At 43.7% G+C, this 21,618-nt stretch overlaps 2 protein-coding genes and 1 long non-coding RNA gene across 4 annotated transcripts in view; 1 reads left to right on the top strand and 2 right to left on the bottom strand.

The window, feature by feature from the left end:
- Positions 1-1,115: 1,115 nt before the first annotated feature.
- LOC103532858 (ovoinhibitor) lies at positions 1,116-11,607 on the bottom strand. Of its 2 annotated transcripts, XM_008498657.2 has the most exons (16): positions 11,490-11,607; positions 10,708-10,727; positions 9,734-9,870; positions 9,500-9,560; positions 8,851-8,984; positions 8,334-8,394; positions 7,194-7,330; positions 6,701-6,761; positions 5,929-6,065; positions 5,441-5,501; positions 4,157-4,290; positions 4,019-4,079; positions 2,571-2,707; positions 2,203-2,263; positions 1,734-1,846; positions 1,116-1,306 (listed from the first exon to the last, which is right to left on the bottom strand). In XM_008498657.2, exons 1-16 carry the CDS (start codon positions 11,542-11,544, stop codon positions 1,261-1,263), a joined length of 1,416 nt encoding a protein of 471 aa, XP_008496879.1. In that variant the 5' UTR covers positions 11,545-11,607; the 3' UTR covers positions 1,116-1,260. The 2 variants fall into 2 exon arrangements, with proteins under 2 accessions (XP_008496879.1, XP_030314675.1); XM_030458815.1 differs by lacking the exons at positions 2,571-2,707; positions 4,019-4,079.
- Positions 2,217-19,960, top strand: LOC115599043. The gene is made up of 3 exons (XR_003988103.1): positions 2,217-2,299; positions 19,682-19,686; positions 19,948-19,960. It is a non-coding gene; the product is annotated as an uncharacterized LOC115599043 (long non-coding RNA).
- Positions 17,492-21,618, bottom strand: part of LOC115599042 (serine protease inhibitor Kazal-type 5-like) — a 53,692-nt gene continuing 49,565 nt past the window's right edge. Inside the window, exons 10-11 of the mRNA XM_030458816.1 lie at positions 18,085-18,137; positions 17,492-17,706 (exon numbers count right to left, since the gene is read on the bottom strand). Of these exons, the coding sequence (XP_030314676.1) occupies positions 18,132-18,137 (6 nt within the window). The 3' untranslated portion in view covers positions 17,492-17,706; positions 18,085-18,131. The remainder of the gene's footprint in view (positions 17,707-18,084; positions 18,138-21,618) is intronic.

Genomic DNA, 21,618 nt, shown 5'->3' with positions numbered 1-21,618 from the left:
GTACAATACCCACCAGAGCTCCAAGACAGGAACATTTGCATTCAGCCCATTCATCTCGCCCAACAATTTAGAGTGACTTTCCAAACCAATCCAGATAATTGTCTTGTTCTCTGGTAAACTATAATAGGACATTGAATCAAAGAGGCACTAGCTGTAGTCCAGAAGAAATCCTTTAACCCTGAAGTAGTGGACTTGCTTGGGGGCTTTGTGTGGAGTTCATGATAGTGGCTGGACCTATGCTGCCAACAGACAAAGGGCAGCCCCGAGATCCCCCTTCCTCCCTGCCTATCCATATAGACAAAGTGACAGCAATTCTATCGACTGGTCCTGAGCTCCTTTGCCCCAAAAAAGTAAGCAAAACATTATCACACAGAACCAATTTCCTATGACTTGCTATATATTCAGTTAAAACTGATCAGAAGTGATCCTCTGTGTCCCTTTCCCTTTCTGAATGGCTTAAGAATTCAGTGATGTCTGTACTGGGGCTGTCCCCAACCCCAGTGGTGAGGCCCAGAGATATTCTGATGTTTTTGACTCCGAAGGAAACTTGACATTCCCCTCCCATAGATTAAATCCAATAATAGCACATAGCACTGAGGTCAATGTGTTAGTGACAGGCTGGGATCACTTTTCCTGACAGCAGCTACTGCCTCTCTTCTATGGGAAAGGCTGCACAGGCAGTGGGACCCAGTATGGGGCCACTTCTCCACTAGGCAGCAAGTTTCCCTTTGCATTTCACAGTAAGAAAATGCTCTCCTTGAGAGCAAACCACCACCCACATCCTAGACATTGCCCTAAGGAAGAAATGGACCATGCCCTTGAGGCAAAGGTTTCTTTGTGCTGACTATAAAAATCGAGCCTGTGATCAAGTCATACAGAGATATTAATGGTTAGATGAGACCAATACTGACAAAGAGACTCTGAGGAGTAAGGAAGTGCCTGGGAACTTCAAAGGGAGGCCAGGCCCTCATCAGAGCAGGAATGACACTGTCACATGGCACATCAAGATTTACCCACATTGTTTGGTAGAGCAGACCATCAATAGAACAATACAGAGGCATCACTAGAACAGTGAGAAGGGGAAAAAGGTATAAGACATGGCCTTTAAGACAAACAAATATTGCCGAATGAGTTTATTGAACAAGTGTTTCAGGAGCTAAGGAAATGAGTAAAACTGAAGGGAAGCTGCTGGAGAAGATCATCCCCTAGGCAATCACACGGAGGGGAGTTTGTCTTCCTGAGCTGGACTTCAGCACAGACTTAACACTCGGCCATACTCACAAGGTTGAGGGTCCTATTGCTCATTCTGGTGAGAGAAGGAGAGAAAAGGATTAGACACAAAGAATATTCAGTGCTGAAGCCAAGTTCCTCATTGCATTAGCCCAAGCACTGGCTTAGTGTTGACTGGATATAAAGAACAGTCCCAAAAGTCCAAACACCCCCATTTCACTATTATCATGAAAGGAAAGATGAATTGTATCAAACGTGTGAAATCTTTCATTTGACTCACTGAAGTACTTTTCACATGCCCCAATACTTATGGGACAGAAGTTAACAAACAGGAGGCCACATATAGATCATCAAAATGGGCCCTTGCACCACGAGTCATGGTGTCCCAGAGGTGTCTTGTACATGCCCATAAACTGTTTGTCAAAAACACATTAAAGCAGCCCTGCCTTTGTAGTAAGTACAGAAATTAATCATTAAAGGAAAGGTTTTGCTCTTATACATACAGGTAGGCATTGCAGAAAAGACATCTGTTGCTGTATGTTATGCCATCAGAGCCACAGTGGGGCGTCAGTTCCATGGTGCATATAGGAGAGATTTCAAGGCCCTTGCAGTGCTCCTGCATACAGAAGGTAGACATGAGTCTGACAAAGTAAAACTGGTCCCCCCCAGCACAAGGAATGACAACCCACTGAGGAATGAAACTTCTGTAACATCATAACAACCAATTTAAAGTTTCCTCCTGGTGGCAGATGTAGTGAGCAGAAATAGTATAAAATCACATTTTTTTTCTGCAGTTACAGACCAATGGGAGGGATGTTGGCTGTTTTATGGCCAGTGTGAAATTCCCAAGGGATGTCCTTAGGTCTGTACCGCTACCACTCTCCTGATTTGTAACCTGGAGCAGAGGACTATTCCCTCCATTAGAGTAACAGACCCTGGACTTTGGTCTTTGATCCCATCATTCCCACTCACTCTTGTAATATCCTCTTCACAGCGTCCGTTCTTTCTTTTGCCAAGATTGGTACGATGCTCCCTGGAGAAAAAGTGTTGTTAGCCACAACTGTCCCCAGTGCAAGAACATAACCTCATTCCCAGCCCTAGCAAGAATGTGCTGTTACTGACAAGGCATTTGTCTTTTGGAATAATGCTCTTCCCAATTGATTTCTTCCCTCTTTGTGGGTTTCTGGACTTGAATACCCACATCAAACACCAACCAGAAAAACAGGAGAAGACAGAGAGGACCCATGCTTCAGAGACAGCCCTTGCTCATTGCTTGGCACTCAAAGATGGATCCAACCACCATCAAAGCAAAGCACCCAGGGAGAAGGATGAACACTTACAGGTTGTGGGCACACAGTGTGCACTCGCTGGCATAAGTGACACCATCAGTACCACAGACAGGATCATAGATCATGGTGCAGGCCACCAGCTGTTTGCCATCCTTCACTGTGGAGGTTCGGTACTGGCTGCAGTCGAGCTGGGCAACAAAGAGGACAAAAGCTCTGTCAAAGGCTCTGCTCTGTGCTATTGCACCCAGACACAACACACACACACAGAGACCCCATCGTCCTTCCCACCCAACCCAGCCAATGCCTCTGTGTTTTAGGATCTGCTGCACAAGGAATTACGGCTATGTATTAACCCATTCCTTGTGCAAAAGTATCCATTTCCTTTCATAGTTTTATGTTGGAGAAGACTGAATCAAGGCTTGAAGGCAGACATCACTCACTCTGTTTTGTATTTACCATGATGCCCCTACTTCTACCTTGCTGAGTCTACCAGGATATTAAAAATTGCAGCTCAAAATAATCTGCAAGTCAAAATGACATGATTTATGCACTTTCTATGAGACAGCTAACTGTGACCAAGGAGTTCTTCACTGCCCACAAGAATGGAGGGCAGAGGTGCTGACAGGGCTTTTGCTGCAACATGATGGCTCCAAGTGTTGATATCTGCCAGAAGGACTGACGGCAGTTGAAGCTGATTTACACCAGCTGAAGAACTGGTGTTGCATTTTAGCACTCCCAGTTTCTCCAGTGTGAGCTCTTCCTCCCTGATTTATGCATCTCACCTGGTCTGAGCACAGAGTGTACTCAGGAAACAAAGGAATGACATTTCATAATTTGTTTGTAGAGGAATTAAATATCTGACTTGGGATGTTGACTCTTTCAAATACATGCTAATGAGACAGCTTTGTTCTTCTATTCCCCAGTGAGTGTAAATACTTCAGAGTTGGCTAAATATAGTTAATCTGGTATTCTTCCAAGATTCATTGTTAGTATACGTTAGATTACATTGCTTATACATTAAAAGGAAAAAAAAATAGAGGGGGTTTGAATCTCCTGGTGCATTAGCTATCAGCATTCAAAACACTGGCAATTTTCTAATCTTTGTGGAACATGCTTTTGTAAAATGCAAGCATCCAGAAGGCACGGGACACCCTGGGTCCTCTGTTTCCCCTTCCCATATTGCCAAAACAGACTGCTAATTTCCTGTGGCATCTATGACAGACTGCTGTGGGAAAGGGATTTCTTCTTGTAAAGCCTTAAATAATTTATGCTACCTGTCTAATAACTCATTCCTTACCTGTCCTCCTCTTTCTTTTCCTGACTACATGCAGGAAATGCACAATGTTCCCACTGCCAGAGGGTGATATTCACCCACAAAAGGAAGGACAACACAAGCTGTAACCCCCGATGGAGGCTACACCTCCAAAACCACCCAGTGTTTATCCAAGCTGTGCAATCAGCACCAGCTCAAGCTCTTGTTTTGCCTCAATTTCAGTTACCTGGGGAGCTTCCTCTACGCACTTCCCATCATGTTTCTTGGCAACATCAGTTCCAAATTCACTGGAAGAGAGAGCAGAGTTTAAAACGTTCAACAAGTAACTCCACTGAGCTTTCAGACAATGACCTTCAGGGCTTACATGTTATGGGCACACAGAGCACAGTCATTGCTGTAGGTGACACCATCTGTCCCACAGATCTCACGCAGAATGTAGGGACAGGCTGTGATGGCTTCCCCAGTTTGGGTATTGCTCAGGTATGTTTTGCACTCAACCTGGGGAGATAAAACAACAATGCTGGATCAGTTTCTAGGACATGAAAGAGTACCTCATCTGCAGTCTGACCAGATTTTAAAGGCTTCTGCCAGAGAGAAATCAGAGTTATTTTCAGTTTAGTCTTCAATCAAAATGAATTAAGTAATTGTAGTAGGGTTTGGTAATGTCTGTTAACAGAGGGAAGAAAAGAACAGCCGGTCAAAAAGATTATTATCCTAGAATAGTACATACACAATCTTTAAAACAAGAATTTAATCCAATGAATCTGGTATAAAGTGTTTGATATTAAGTTCAGATTGACATAGTTAACTAAATTTAGGATTTTGTTTCAGATTTTCCAAAACGGTAGCAAGAACTGTTTCACCATCTCCTGTGGCAAAAATATTTATAATATACAAAATGACAATTTAAATATCTGAGAAGCAAACACCTATTGGAAGTCAGTCTACACTAGGTAATCATCACTGACACTTCACTGTCATTTTGCATGGTTTTCTCAACACAATGTCTCTTATTACTCATATTTCCCACATGGTCTGAGAGCAAATTAAAGCAAAGACAGCATTTTAACAATGTATTGCTACTATATAAAATATAGTGCAGTCCCTCAGGATGCATGAATTTATTTTTGGTGCTTTAAAGCTGCTCTGCATAAGCAGAATAAATGTCTTGAGATATTATCAGCACATATTGTTACTGTGCAGGATAATAAAGCTATTTCTGTACGCATATCTGAGAGCAGATTTTTCCTGGCTGATCATAGCACAAGAATTTTTTAACCTATCTGCCTGGTCCAATGGAAATCCTAGCCCTGAATTAATACACAGACATCCAACGCAGCCTTCTGTCCTCCTCTTCTAGTGTGCTAAAATGGGCTGCATGGTCCTTGGGCTGCCTCTGATGATTTCTTTTCAGAGATCTGCAGTACTGGGACATTTTGTTTCTGAAGTCCTGATCTGTCCCCATTTTCTCCTGCCCTCATATGTAGCTATGGGCAGCTGAGGAGAACTGGAGCACCAGTGGGAGGACCAGGCAGCACCTCTCCGTGCATCCAGCAGCACAGCAGTTGCACCAAGCCCAGCCAGGGTCTTCCTGGAGACCGTAGAGAGAGTAGGAGATAGCTTTTATTTTACAATTTGTTACACTTACAGGAGTACTTTCCTCTTTGCACTTTCCCTCATGGCTTTTCTTAACATCAGTCCCAAGAGCTCTGAAAGGGAGAGGCTGGCGTTAGCATGCTCGGGGGCAAAGCCCTGACACACCCAGGTACCACAGAAAGAAAACCAAACTCACAGCTAATACGTATGATAAAGGAGGCATCAGATTGCCCAATGAACCAGCTTCTCCTGGTTATTAGCAAGGGTAATCCTAAGTGGCAACATGCTTATCAGGTCTCTTCTCTGCATATACCCATCCACTCTTTCCTCTGCCCACATACCACAGCCCTCGTCATGGTCTCACATCGAGAGTTTGCTCTCCCACAGCTCCCCAAGCACAAACAGAGCACCAGAAACAAAATAAAAGTGTCAAGGCTTCAGGAGGTTGAAAGAGAAACAAAGATATAGATTTATAGACAGGCTAGTATCAAAAGAAAAGCCATATGGAGCAGTCACTCCCTGAGAGAGTACATTACTTACAGGTTATGTGCACAGATCCCACATTCATTATCATAAGTAAATCCATCTGTGCCACAGACTGGGAGCAAGATCCTTGGGCAGCGTATCAGGGGTTTACCACCCTTAAATGTTCTTGAGGGGTACTGGCTGCAATCAACCTACAAAAGCAAGAGTGTCAAACCTGGGGAAGTCCTTGTTCTCTGAGAAAAATGCCAGTGTAACCTCCTGCCATGTATTTTGTGCTGTGATACCAAGAGAACAGTAGTGATATGTTTCAGTTTTCTCAAAACCAGGCTGAGTCAGTTCTGCAACCATCCTTTCATGTAGAGAGGAAACTGCAGAGCACTGCATAGATGCCAAACCACCAAAATAAGTAGCTTGGTCAATCCCAAATAGAAGACATACCAGATAAGCCAAAAAACCCAAAAGTTGTAGACTGCAGTTTTGGGGCTTCTTAGCTGATACACTCAGATCAAAACTTCAGGTGTGATCTGTATATCAGAATATATCCCTACCTCAAAAGCTGGTAGGCATGAATGTAATGAAAACTCTGTGCCTATCTCCCATGCAGCCTATCTTCCAGGGCTGTGAGGGCAGGGGGAGTGCAGAGGATACCTGCTGCAGGACAGATGGGATCTGTAGTCATTCTTAGCACCAGGGGCTGACAAGACTTAATAGACATGTGGAAAAAGCCAGGCTTCAGGCCAGCTCACTTTCAGAGCAGAGGTAGCCTCAGGGAACATTTCAGCTGATACAGCTAGGAAGCTAAATATGCTTTATATTGAACACTTACCTCAGAAGACTTTGGTCTGCATTTCCCTTTATGCTTTTTGCTAACATGAGTTCCGTGTTCTCTGAAAGAAGCAAATAATGAAATTAAGGAACTGAACGCTTAACCTTTTGGTCACAGACATGCAAAATGAAGCAAACTGTGGCCTCAGAGTCTGTTGGAGTATAATCAGAATAGCTACATTAGGTTACTCATTAACAAGCTTGTCACATCTTCTCAAAACATGCAATTTAAAGTAATACTCTGAATTATTCCTTCCTCTGATCAGTCACTGCCCAACCCACAGACTAATTCAAGGACCTGACATCTAAGTATTTGAGTTTCCCCCTCACGAGCACAAAGCTGATATCAGACGGAAACTCATTTGTAAATGCAAAACAAATCCATTTTTTTAAGAGACTCAAAGAGATAGTTATAAGCAGAAAGGCAGGAGGAGGGTTCTCAGGGCTGCAAAGCATTGCTGGTTACTTAGGAGTGCTCTGCATGTGGCACTTACCCATTGTGGGCACAGATCTCACATTCGTTACTGTACGTAATGCCATCTGTGCCACAAACTGGATTCAGGAACCTTGGACAGGCTACTAGTTCTTTACCATCTTTAGTGACTTCTCGTGGGTATTGACTGCAGTCAACCTGTCAAAATAAGGATTATTAGCTCTGGTGGAGCCCTATCTATGCAAAAAAAGTTGATGCACAACCTCTTCATTCTGTATCCCAGCCTCTCCTGTTTCTACAACAGGGCAAATCCTGATATACTGAACCTGAACCTTCAATCAGAATTTAGCTTTCTGAATATTACCCTTGTTCTCTTAGAGTCCAGAAAAATTACTCTCTTGGAGAAACGATCCTTCAAACAGAAGGATATAAACAAAATTTAAGTCCCATTCTCATAAAAAGAAACGAATTGTAGGGAAACATTTTTCACCAGCTGGAAATCTGCCTAGTACCTTTTTGTTTGTGTTAGTTTTCTCCCCAGTTCTCCAGCTCTCTGATTACTTATTACATCAGGTTCCCTGTAGTTAAGTACAGAGTTTAAAATGATAGAGGAAAACAAAAATTCATCACAGTTTGGGTATGGACTTTCTACATCTGAGAACTTTGATGCTGAAATATATAAGCATCTCCTCCTGGGGCACCAGACTGTTGGTACTATACAAATAAAAATAAATTATACTCTAGAAATATGTATGCTTGGTGTTCTTAGGAGTCTTGCTATAGCTGTGAAAGCAACTAGCATGAGAATTTTGAATCGCTGTTGAAAAGGGTGGAAATACTTGTGCTCTCTAGAGAGAAAACTGCCAACCTGCATGGCATTTAGGCAAGTGAGATCTTGGGCCTCCCCTCCCTGAGATGTAAACACCAGCTTAGTATGAAGGAATGTGAGTTCAACAGCACTGGCTCACTGAAGCCATCTCCTTTCTCCTTCATCAGTTTGGAGTAGTATGCATGGGATGAACCTCTTTCTGGAGCAGCAAAGATACAAAATCCACTCTCATGATGCAGAAAGACAAAGCATGGACTAGAACCCTTGTAAACCTTGTCATAGAGTCTTCCTTCAGTTCCCTAGGGAAATCCGTGGGATTCTTAGCATTCTTCTAGCCTAAAGAGTTAGGTTTTTCACTTCTATTGCACTTACATTCCCAATGTCGTGCTTGCATTCTCCATCATGTATTTTGCTAATATTGGCGTGATGTTCTCTGGAAGAAAGAAACATTTTGGTTAGGAAACCTTGAGAATAACTTTTCCCATTACACTTTAGGCACTGGGACAAGTAAGCAAGGTCCCATCCTCCTTGTGGGACACTACAACTGCTTGACTCTTCTGAACACACCCTGCAGATGGTAGCAGCAAATACACAATATTTCTATATATAGTATTTCTGTATCACAAGGTAAAAAAGTGCTTGGAGTAATGAGGTGTTACAAGTTACACTTTGATCTGTTCATGGCTCTGCTCTGGGCTGTCCACTGGTTCTTTTGTGATTTGTCTCATTAGCACAGAAAATACACAGGGAAGAAAACTCAGGAATTATAAGCAGCAAGCTCCAAAGAAGTCTACAGAGACTTAAGAAAGCCTAATGTTTTACAGAACTGCTTCCAAAAGCCTTAACTATGGCTAATTATCCAGAAGGATATTCTATGCTCAAGACTTACGCATTAAAGGCACAGATCCCACATTCGTTGTCATAAGTTAAGCTATCTGATCCACACACTGGTTCCAGCATCCTCGGGCAGGCTACCATGACATGCCCATTGCTTTCCATTCTTCGGTACTTACTGCAATTGATCTGTAAAAATAGCAGGAATAGGGAAAAAACATCAACACAACACATTTACTGTATAGAGACATAATGCTCCCCCACAGTCTGCTTACTCTTTGTTAACCTTTGGGAACAAATCTGGCATCAAATTAATTCCACTATCAAAAGTGGAAGTCAGAGCCAGTTCTTTCTCTTGCTGAAAAAAGGGTCACAACAAGGAGGATTGTGATTTGGACTTTGTGAGGTCCTTCACAAGATTCTCTTGGGACTATCCAGATGGTGAGATCCTACCTTCATGTCCAAACAACATTTAAATATTATTAATCAGAGAGGCTAGAGAGTCTAAATTGGAACAGCACAGACACATGGTACCTGACAAGCCCATGGAAATCAATCAAAATCATCTCAGTTTTGGTTATCATCAGATTTTAACTCTCTCTGGGCTGTGCAGATCATCTGTGCACATTCAGATTTCCTGTTATGTGTAGTTTGGGCTGTCTCTTTTTATAGACAGCTAAAGTCTTCCATAGACTTTGTCTTACCACAATAGCTTTTGGCTCACATTCTCCATCGTGTGCTTTCTCCACAGAAGTCCTGTGTTCCCTAGAAGGAAACAGACCTGTGTCAGGGCTTCCTGAGAGCAGCATCACCTCAGGGCTGGTGGTGTCCCAGCCACTAACTCCCATGTTCCTCTGGCCAGTCCATCTCTGGAGGATGGAGCTGTCACCCCTACCCTGAGACCCTGCAGGGTCTGCTGGCTTTCCAGCAATATTCACCTGTTATGCTGGCAGATCCCACACTCATTGCTGTACGTGGTGCCATCAGTACCACAGACTGGCTTCATGATCCTTGGGCAAGCTACCCAGGATGTCTCATCCTTGCCAACGCCACTGGAATACTGACTGCAATCAACCTGTGAAGGAAGCATGGAATCAGCCCCAGTGTTGGCTCCCACATGCAAAGAAACCCCCATGCAACCTCCTACCACAGCCACAGCACCTGCAGCTCCTGCCGGGGGGTAAATTAAAGGTATTATTTTGAACCTACTCAGTCAGAAGGAGTGAATCTTGTCTACAGAAGTTTCTGATCATGCTTTCCTGACAGAGTCTGGGGGAGGCAGGGCACAGAGGAAGGAATGTTGTGGGTGAGACAGGGCTTAATGACGGCAGCAGGTAATTGGGAGCCTGCCCGTACACCAGAGCCCCTCAGTTCACAATCTGATAATTTCCAGTCATGCTGCAGTCTCTGGTGAGCTACAGGAGTCCCATAACTGTGTGGGAAGAACCTGCAGACAAATTCATTGCACAGACTCTGCTGTTTTCTACGTTCCAATATAGCTGCAGAAAATCTGTGCAAGGAACACAGTTTTGAAAGTCTTACTCTATAGGAAAAACCTACCAGCATCAGACTTTGCTGCTTTCTAAGGGTATCATCTTAAAATAGCATTCCTTGTGAGAAGGTAAGTTACTGTCTTTGGCTTGGAGTAACTAAATTGTATGTAAGAGTTAGTACAATAGGATTAATTACTTCGCTTTCTTAGTTTTATTTAATGAACTGAAAATATTGTAAAAAATGGGAGAACTTTTACTGTCCCATGAAATTGGCAATATCATTCAATCATGCACTGCCAAATGCTATTTGAACAAACCAAGCTTTCATTAGATTTAATCCACTTGCTCATCAGGTAATTACATACTCCTACTTTACCAGAAACCTGGAACAGAACAGAATAAATAGATCTGTAGCTCACCTCAACTCCAAATGCAGTACCTGAAAGAAAAAATGGAGACAGACAAAAAAAAGATACCAAATTATTCATATGCAGAAAGATACATGTAATGTCAAGTTCAGTGACTATTAATATATTTGGTTTAAGAAAATACCAAGTTTTATATTAAGTCAGTAAATGGCCATAGTATGAATTCAAAGTTACTAAATAAGGTTTTATTGTACTTTTGAGAGGAGAGAAAACGGGAAAATACATATATTAGTCCATCTCTCAGATGTTGCTAGGAAGCAAAACAGATACTTTCAATTTGGTTCTCTTGGATTTAACATGTTCTAAGAGACCTGATATTTGACTTTCAGAAATTTGGATACTTGTGTTTAAGATGATGGTCAAATACTGGCACCGTGCATCTCCAAATATATCCTTTTCAATTACCAGAAATGGGACAGCAATATAGACCAATCCTAGAAGTTAGATTTTGCATTTATATTGGGTAATAGATAATTATTTGATTTCTAATGGTTTTACTTTGCTCTTATACTCAGTACTCCCACATACAGGGCACTGCCCTGCACTGGGGCTGCTCCTTCAGCAATTTGCTCCTACAAACCAAGAAGATGAAGAGTTGCCTGCATGAAGTTTGCTGAAACCTTAGTCATAAAGCCTAACTTCTTGCTACACTCTCCCAGAAATAGTATTTCTTCATGAACTAAGAATCTCCTTTGTGTTACAAGACCCAAATACTTTTACAGAAATTAAAATTCAGGTAGATCAATCTCTGAGATATCCCAGGAAATACTCACCTAAGCAGCAGCAGACAGCTAGAGCTGCCCTCACAAAAACCCCTGTTAGCTTCATGGCAGACAGAGGCACTTTCTGGCAGGCAGAGTGCAGCCTGCTAGCAACCTCTGTGCAAGAGAGGATGATTGCAGGTAGGAGCAGGAATATATAGCACACCACAGTATCGAATGGTCCCACCTTATTATGTAATGCTCCCAGTCTGTCATCAGCATTCAAAGCCAAAATTATGTTTACCCAGGCTTAGATTTTTAGCTAATGATTGACATAGGTGTGGTATGCCAGGAAGGGGACTTTTGTGAGTGGGAAGCATGCCAGGACCCCTATCCTCCTGGAGGAAGGATCTACCCCCATTCCTGGGCTCCCCCTCACATGGCTGCAGCATATTGGAGGTTCACATCTACTCTTTGACTGGCTGAATGCAATTAGATCTTCCTCCTCCTTTACTGTTTTCAACTGTCAGCTGATAGCCAAAATTCTTAGTATTTACCCTCAGACTATGATTTTGTACTCTGCTGCTGTATTTCATCCCAGTCTGAGCCAAGGCAATTTTAGCCCAGAAGGTCACCCTGTGCCCTGCGGGAGAAATTCTGCTCTTCTCCTGTTTTAAAAAACTCAGCAGTGCTCTCCCTCATGTGCCAACTTTTCTTGTACTATAGCAAAGTGCAAAAAATATGAAGTTTGGTTCTAAAATAGATCTTTTTTGGCTGCTCATTGATAGCTCCCACGGTACCCTCTGCTGATGTGCTACAACCTCCACCATGGCCAGTTCCTGACCCACCTCTCACCAACCCTGACACCATCCCACAGGGCAGCAGGCCAAAGGCTTTTGTTGCCTGCACAGACTGGATGTACTCTATTTCCTTTATCTAGGAGGTCAGCCAACTTTGCAAAGATTGATATTCACCCACACATGTTTTCCTTCCTGAAAATTCACTGTGTAAACTATCCTTTTGCACTTTATAACTTTAGTTTTCTTCAAATTCCTCCGAAAGTTTTGCCCATTATTAAGGTAATAGAACATGGAGTTGCCCTGAACACTTTTTTGTCCTTTATTCAGGAAGATTTTTGGCAATTCTTTTGGTTGGTCTCAATCCCAGTCTTCTCAATTTGCATCCTAAATTCTCCAAATTTCTCACTAATGTTTAATCTTCCCAATTAAAATCTATCAAAATTCTTACTTGTAGATCTATTTTTGACATAATTTAAACAGAATGAGACTGTGCTGAATCATCCCAGTTTTGAGAAGGACATCTCTAATGTCTTTCTCATTTGGAAAGCAAATCCACAATAACACAATTTTGAGGACTACCAAAATGGAAAATTCTATTTGTTTTCATATCTAGGAGCTCTACTAATATGAGTAGCTTGCAGCATGCAAAGATGAAGGCTTCCCAAATGCCAGCATTTCCAGCTAGTGATGGTAGAGACATCTCCATTCATATACCTTACTTTCATTCCTTTCCCTTGATGTGCAGCCCTGATGTCCCCTGTCCTTTATCTCAGTTCCACCAAGTGTTGAGGACACCAGACCTTTGGACCAATGCAGGCCACAACTATAAAGACGTCTGTCCATCCTGATTACATTGTCCATCTCTCAGAGCTTATTCCAGCCAAGACTATCATCAATTAATGCTTCCTGGCAGAGGAAAATGTATCTTGACAACTTAATTGCCTGACTGTAAAAGCTGCCATGGTCAGGTGAATTGCTGCCAATGTCCACAGAGATGACACCTGAAGCTTATCGGAAAGCAGATATTATTTGCAAACTAAATCTGCAGTTAGAATAGATTGACTTAGCGTGTTCTGTCAAGATCAAAGCAGTTCTCTTCAAACTAAATTATTGAATTTGAGGAACAGCTTGCAATAGGAGGGTCAGATTGAAAGGACAGAACTAGAGGAGGAATTGGCATCTGCAAAACATCACCACAACAACAGCCTATGCCTGCTGTCCTTGGCTGAGGCACACAGTGCTCAGCTTCAGGATCCTCCCTTGCACACAAGGAAGATTTATGCTCTGAGCTTACAAGAGAGCAGCCTTCTTCACAGGGCTTCAGCAGAGCTTTTCCCACCAGCTCTTTTTTCCCACAGGACAGTGTCTTTGAGGACCTGCTGCAGCTCACATCCACACAAGCTAGACAGGAAGCTACAGGAGAGGGAGACCTTTGGTTGTCCCCATGTGTTTATATCCTCGTGTTTATGCAACCCTCACTTGCAGATACACAATGTTGACATCCACCTATTTATTTTCCCTTCACCAGTCATGTCAGAAGAAGGTGGCTTTGAAAAGACCACCTGGCTGAGCAGCCCTTGATATGGGCACTGCTCTCTTCTGCTGCTGCCTCTCCAGGTTACATCTAGTCGTAGCTGTGAATCACCTGCCACAATTTCTGCCTAATTTCACTGACATGTGACAAGAAAGGAAGTGATCAGTTTGAGGCAATAAAGTCAACTCCACTGTTTTTTCAGAAATATAAGTAGAAATTGCCTATGCTTCCCCTCCACAAAGCAAGAGTATGTTTTTTACTACACCTAAACTGTTTCTTTATGGATCTTCATGGTTCATGTCCTTCCCGTGCTTCAGAACAGTATTCCAAGGAGGGATCTTACAGAAGCAGAAAAGGGGAGTGGAAATTGCTTCCCCTGGCTTCCTTCTTTTGATGCAACCCAGGACACAGTTGTCTTTCTGGGCTGCAAACTCACATGGCCAGCTCATGTTGAGCTTCTCATCAACCAACACCTCCAAGTCCTTCTCCTTAGGACAGGCTCAAAATCCATTGTCTGCCCAACTTGTGTTCATCATTGGGATTGCCCCAGCCAAGGGATGGGACCTTGACACTTGGCCTTGTTGAACTTCAGCCATTTGCACAGGCCCACCTCTAAAGCCTGTCAAGGTTACTCTGGGTAGCAAATCAAAGTAAATAATGCTGAAATCCCCTGGTACCCATGCACAGTAGTAGCTTTGTGGGATTGAGTGTCACAGGGATATAGGGAGAGCCAGAAAAGACCTCTGCACCATACCCAGAGGGGCTTCACTACACAAATAGTATCATGTCCCCCATGTCATGACTCACTCTGTTCTTGAAGCAACAAATGCCCCGAAACTGCAGGATTTCAAGCACTCTCTACTGTGGCAGATTGTGAGAGGCCCCCTGGCCAGAGCATCCCATACTGTCATGCCTGGGCTCTCCCACCATGTGAGAGCAGCTAGGAGGTGGTGGACAGAGCTATCAAGCCCCAGAAGAACAGACTGCAAAGGATTGAGAAACACAACAGGGAGTTCAAGGTCTGCTGAAGAATCTGACAGAGTCAACAGTCCTCACTATAGATTAAGAGCAGCATTTTCATGCCCTGCAGAGTTGCACAAGTACCTGACACTTTCGATGAAAAAAGCTCAAGAGACTCAAGGCTCCTACAGAGAGTAGTTTAGCTCAAAGCCCACCTGCATTTAGAGACCTGGAGACCAAAGCCATCAATTCATAACACCAGTTCTGCAAAGCCTCAGAAACTTCTGTGAACCTCATGGGGTCTGTGTAGCTTGGCAAGAAAAAACCTTTATAAAGGACAATTTACAGCGAACCAAAGACTCCCCAGAGCACTGGTACCTTTTCAGATTTGTCACGAATGGCTTTGGCCCCATTACCATGTTAAAGGGCAACACAAAGGGTAAGCAAGACAATAACCTCATAAAGAAAATGTGTAGCATCACTCACGCCAAGTCCCACTGGAGGTCCATTGCATGCAGCACTGCTCAGGGTGGACATTGTCCTTGAGCACTTGGAATGACCTGCAAAAGAGGGCTAAAAACAAGAAAGGACTGACCAGGCAGGCTGCTGACAGCAGAAAGGTGTTAGGGATGCTATTTCTGGTAAGGTTGTTCATGACATTATAGGTGGCTTTAGCAAGTCACTGTCTTACACCTTGGCAGACAGGTTTTGAATCTAACAATCTCTTTCTGCCAGCTGCAATTTTTTTCAGATAATTTCTGCTGGAAGCATGAGAAATTCAGAAGGTGCTCAAATACTGGCAGAAGAGGCTACTAGGGAACCATCTTCATCAGTTTGTGGCTTCTAGAGCACGGTTAATGCAGCTTTTATGGGTGATTATTTCAAAAACTAAATACTTGAAATCACTACAAATCGTAATGGCTTTCAAGTGCACTGATTTTCATTTGCAAGAATTTCCTATAAGCCCCAAATTGTGCACTGCTTTTATAAAATCATGTAGATGTCCCTGGCACATGATTTTAGCTGGCATCAGTGAGCAGACATCATCAGGGAACTTTTTCAGTGTCTGATATTCATCATTCACAGGCTGAGTAAATAACATTCAAGAATTTACTTGTTTCATCACAGCTCAAAGGTAGACAAGTTTGCATCCCTCGAAACAGCAGTCCAGGACAAAACTGGACTTTTGCCCTGCGTGACTGTACTTAGGGATTTTGCCACACAGACATAAGCAATAATAATTTATGTCTAAATCTGTGCTTGTTCAGATTAAAAATCAGCATAAAAAAATACCACTACTTAGGTCAGAATACACTGATAATAAAATGCATGCGTAAGCATTTTGAGAGCTTGAGGTGAATTCTCATGAAGTGCTGTAGAAACAAGGTATCTGGTATCTTAACTGAAAAAAAACCCAAACCAAACAACTGTTGTTTGTGAGGGTGAAATTAATTGGTATTAGGTAAAATCTTGCCAAAATTTGAAAGAAAGTCACTCCAGCCTCTTATCTGCAAGAGAAAGTGTTTACAGATCAGGGCACAACTAAAACGGACTCAAACACTGTGTGTGTTCACCCAAGGTCTTCTGGAAATGTCCTGCAATAAAGTTTATACAAATAAAGAATGTATTTGCTTTAAGTAACGGCTATAAAAGAAAGTACAGGAAGTACGTGCAAACCACCAGCAGGTTTCTGTTAACCCACCATCACAGGAGACTTTGCAAATCCCACCCCATTCTCAAATTCATTGCCCTCAAGGAGCCAGGGGAGGCCTGAGCTCAAAAACCTGGCTTTGTCTTAAAATTGTTTCAGACTACAATTATTAGAACTGTCTTTAAAATCAGTTACATCTCAAAACAGTGCTACTTTTCCTTAAATATCATAGACCATTCAACACCATGGAACTTCTGACTTCACCATCCTCTCCACAGCACCAGGACCTCAAAATAAGGATCCCCTCCCTGCAGGAGGCAGCTCCCAGCACAGGCACTGGCTGAGTCCTTGTGCCCACAGGGCCTCTTGCTTGGGGATGGAACTCAGGCCAAGGCAGAAGGGTGAACCAAAAGCACATGGTGATGCTCCATGGGCCAACCAAGCTGCCTGAGCTTTATACCCATGCAGCACTGCCTCAAGGGTGCCATCAGTGCTGCTACCCTCTTGAAGCAAGGAATGCTGCTGGCCAAATTCACACCTCCAGATCCCAGAAACCTCCCTGGATGTGCCTCCAAACTCCAGCTTCATGGGGAAGGGCTCAGCACACTATCTACCATGACCACTTGAGGTGTATCTACTTCCCACAGCTGCTCAAACAAATTGGTCTGGATTTCTCAGTGCCTCAGATGAGGAAGCTGGAAAACAACACCTACAGCAAAAACTAAACTACCAGCCCAATACACGAGACTCTAGAAAACCAATTTTCTTCTGCGGGCTTCCAAATGTAAACCAATTAAATCTCAAAACAACCCTCTGAGGTAGGTAAGTATCTTTTAATATCCATTTTACAGGCAAGAGAAAAGGGCTGAAAAGGCAGTGAAGGAATTGACCCAAGACTCCACCATGAGTCAAAGACAACCTGACCCCTCCACGCAAAACCCTTGACCAAGCTCTTCCTCCTTGGGTCCAACATCTTCGCTGGGTATTTACAGCAGCTGATGCACCCCAGGGGCCTCTGTACTTGTTTATTGCCTAAGGGGCATGTGGTGTAAAGCCAGAGTGAGGACTTGTGTCCCTCCTGCGAGGCTTAGTGAAGAAAAGTGACATGAAGCTGCTGAGTTATCTTTATTGTAGAAGCACATTAAGACACAGCGAGGCGGCAGAGACCGCAATGGCACGTACAGGGCAGACCTGGGAAGAGACCTCTGGGTCCCCACAGCCCTTTGCCCTCCACCTGAGCAAGGAGAGGCCCTGTTCACTGCAGAAGGGGATGAAGCAGCTCTGGCAGTCCTGGGGACTCGGCAACTCCCATGATGCTTGACATCAACTCTTCCTTTACTTGCCCTAGGGATATAGGGAGAAGATAGTTCATTACTATAGTCCCAGAAGGCAAAGGGACCTGAAAGGACTACAGGGAAACCTCAAAGTTATAATGTTCCTATGTTCTGTAGGGCTCTGGGTCACATCTGCCTCCCAGTGATGGGGGACAGGAGCATGCTACTCTGCCAGCATCCTCCCCACTCCACAGGGAGAGCTTGGCTGAAGAAGCAGGGCTAGCAGAAAAGGAAAGGGCAGAGCCCACCACTGCAGGCACTAAAGAGTCTGCACATTCCCACAGGCTCAACATCCTGCAGGACAAGCCCTTTGTCCCACCCAGACAAGGTTGGACACTCATGCAGCCTGCAGAGGACAGAGGTAAAACCACCACCCCTCTCTCTGTACCTTTGGTCATGGCTGATCCCTGGTGTTTATTGGCAGTCTGAACTCCATTACTTCTGGAAAGAAAGAGCAAAAAATTAAGTCCATCCCCAAGCCTGGCCACTGCTATGTGACACTTGCAGACCATTAACAATGGCATGACAGCCCCTTCAGCCAGCTCAGCAGCCACACAAAACCACTGCAGCAGAGCCTGGCTAGCAGGTTGGGTTGCTGCCAGCCTGGGAAAACAAGACCAATTTCAACCTGAATCTAGGTGTTTTCCACACCTATAACCTAACTGGGTAAGATCTTGTTTTTTATCTTTTTTGTCCTTCTATCACCTTAAAAAGAAACATGATAAAAAGTATTGTAAGACCAGGATTTGCCCATCCAATGAAAAAAAAAATCCCCTTAAAGGATATCCCCATAAAGGAAGCTGGATATCCCCTTTTTTTCCTAACCTGTGGACTACCGTGGGCAGACTGATGATTATCACATGGTTGTTTTGTGGAAAAACCTTTGAACAAGTAAAGGAATTTTATGCAGCATTAAAAGTGAAATGTACTGGAAAGACCTACACGGAGTTCACTTATGACACAGTACTGCAGGACCCAGTGGTCAGATAGTTCACAAGAAAGCCTCTAAACCCAGGACACAGACCTACATTCATCCACAGTAAAGTGCCATGGAAACAAAGGAATTTGGTTACGGCACAGACCTCCTAGGGAAGGTGGTGAGCCCAGACACCTGCCAGCTCAAAGCTCTGGGATAGGCTCTGCAGGAAGGTTTCCACCACAGCAATGCACAGATACACTCTGTGGTGTCAAATCTCAAACCACACTGAGCCCACCCCTTCCTACAAGCATCTCACCCGATAGCAATCTGGCCACCTGGCAGGGAGAGTTGACAGAAACACCTGGAAATTTAGGGGTCAGTGCAGACACTGAGGGGCAAAGGGATGAGACAGTTTGAACACAAGTTTTTTCAGGCAACCCAGTAGTCTCCATGGACAATTTCAAAGTAGAACTCAAGGAGACATTGTATTTCGGGTAAAAATTTCTTATCTTCCTCCAAAACTTAAAGAGAGGCCTTTGCATTTTTGCTCTGCACATTGCAACTATCTAGAACTACTTGACGCCAAAAGCAGTGCTGGAGCTGGTTTCCTCAGATTTTAGTAGCATATATTGCATGCCTACATTTTCAGTAGAAAAAACTCGTACTGTAAGTGATCATGACTTTCAGTGTTTAAAATAACATTGCTCTGTACATTGTTATTGTTCATAAGCTCCAAATGAGAAATGGGGGAAGTTATTATGGGCTCAAAAGGTTTCCCAAGGAAACAAGCTTTCATAAATTTTCAGTCTGATTCTTCAGATGACACAATAGCAGAAATAAAGAATAAATTGTTATGCATGGGTATGTTAGGCTTTTTTGCTTTTAGAGAAAAAGCTTATCACTTTTCCTTCTAATTGCACCCACCTCTCCTTGGAATACTTAACATAGCTACAAGCTGTCTGACTTTCAGTAAATGGCACATTCCTCTAATTGCAAAGGCCTGAGAACTGTAACAGCTTAGTAAAACACAAAAGACTAAGGAGGTCCAGACTAGGCAGAGTTTCAGTTGCTGTGCTATACCCAGTCTCATCTCTCTTGGGCAGCATAAGCACAGGTACCAGGGGGTTTGTTTAGTGCCTGGACTGTTCCCCAGTGCTCCAAGAATACACAAGTCAACAGTGATTCCTTCACACCAAAAGCTGAGACCTGAAGGACTCCGGTATGATCACAGGCAAAATTATTTCCCTCTACACAACAATTTCTTCAACTTTAAGAAAAGCTGAGAGCACTCTGCTGCAGGACACGCCACACACTCAAGAGACAAACTGGGAGACCCCAGATGCAAATCAAAGAGCTGGAGACTGCAAAGCTTCCACTGGTGGCAAAACAAAGCATGGCTGAGAAATGCTTAACTCATCTGCTATATGGGATCACAGAAGATGTCAGGCCTCAAGACCTTTCCCAGAAGTATGCAACTTACTGAATAGTTTTAATTTCCCAGCCATCTCCCCAGATACTATTTGATAAATGAGCCCTTTATGGTTTAAGCAACTTTCGACTTTCTGGCCTCACTGAAGTCACAAGAGGAAAGCCAGTTGCTTTCCCAGGACATTCTCACACAAGCAGTCTAGGTAAAACACAGAGACTATGACAGCTCAACACATGGTCTCAGCACAGGCCACACCAGGGGAAAACAAATAAATAAAAATTTTAAAAAGGAGCTGGAGGGTTCTAGTTCCCCTCTGCCTTCCCAGTCTGCAGAAGAACTGAGCCCTCCCAACCTACAGGACTCCCTGAGATGACCCTAACAGTACTGGAGCATGCCATGTACCCGAAGAGCAGTCACAGAGTATGGCTTTAATTAACCCATTGGTTTAGTTAACTTGTTTGTTTAATTAACCTGTTAGTCAACCTGCCTGTGAGGTTGAGGTGCTGACCCCCCAGCTATTGCTGAACAGTCCTGCAGGGCAGCTGGTGCCTGACTGGCAACTCCTGCTCATTTTTCACTCTCCCTTGTGGCTGCCTCGATCAGCATCCCCAGGGGCTGAGATGGTGCCAAGTGGGGACTTTCACAAGGGGAAAGGAAGAGACTGAGGTTTCCCCAGCCCAGCCGTGGCAATGCCGCTTACCACTTCAGGGGCAGGCTTTCGGCATTCACCTCGATAGCTTATCGTGATGTAGTTTGAAGCTTTCCTGCAAAGGGAGGACAAGACATTGCTTGTTATTCGCGTGCAATGCCACAGCGCTCTGCCATCAGCATGACAATCCTCTGTGGACTCCTTAGTGCTTTGATGCTACTTCCAATACGATGGCTTTTATTACTCCCCAAACAATCTTGTGATCAGGCAGAAAGGGAATAGGGGACTCTGGAAACTTGTGTATCTTAATTAGCTGTCATCCGATTAATCTCGGGCATTTTGATCTATGTTTGCTTAACAGCAAGGCACCAAAGACACACTTGATAGTGAGTCATAGTACATCAAAACAAACACTGTGCTGCAAAAGACTCTCGGGAATGGTGGATGGCCCTGTATTACTGAAATCTCTCCTCCTACTCACATGGCAGCTGAACACAAGTCACATTCATTTTTGTATGTTTTCCCATCAGTGCCACAGACTGGTTGTGAGGATTTGCTGCAGAAAATCCTTCCACCCTTTACCCCGTGCAGAATTCGATCACAGTCCAGCTGAAGAGAGAAAGAAATCACATTTGATGCTGGTTCACTTGCAAGACCCTTTGGGAGACTTCAGAGTGCTCCCAAACCAAGCTTTGCCCTGCAGCACATCCACCAGGAAGGCCAGGCTTGTAAAGTTAAAGCATCTCTTCTTGGGCTGGTCAGATAAGCTTCCTGGCCCCACTGCCAGACACAGACCAACTCCTCTGATCCACATCAGCACCTTGGTCCAGAGCAGGTTTTCTTTTCCCTCACTGGGGAGGACACAAGACAACAAAACAACCTGCTACCTGTCCCTAGTCCTCCTGTTCAGGGCTTTGATGCAGTT

The sequence above is a fragment of the Calypte anna genome, chromosome 13 (assembly GCF_003957555.1).
Source record: "Calypte anna isolate BGI_N300 chromosome 13, bCalAnn1_v1.p, whole genome shotgun sequence".
NCBI lineage: Eukaryota > Metazoa > Chordata > Aves > Apodiformes > Trochilidae > Calypte > Calypte anna.
The sequence above is the reverse complement of the archived record's forward strand: the minus strand, read 5'-3'. Positions and strand labels throughout refer to the sequence as shown.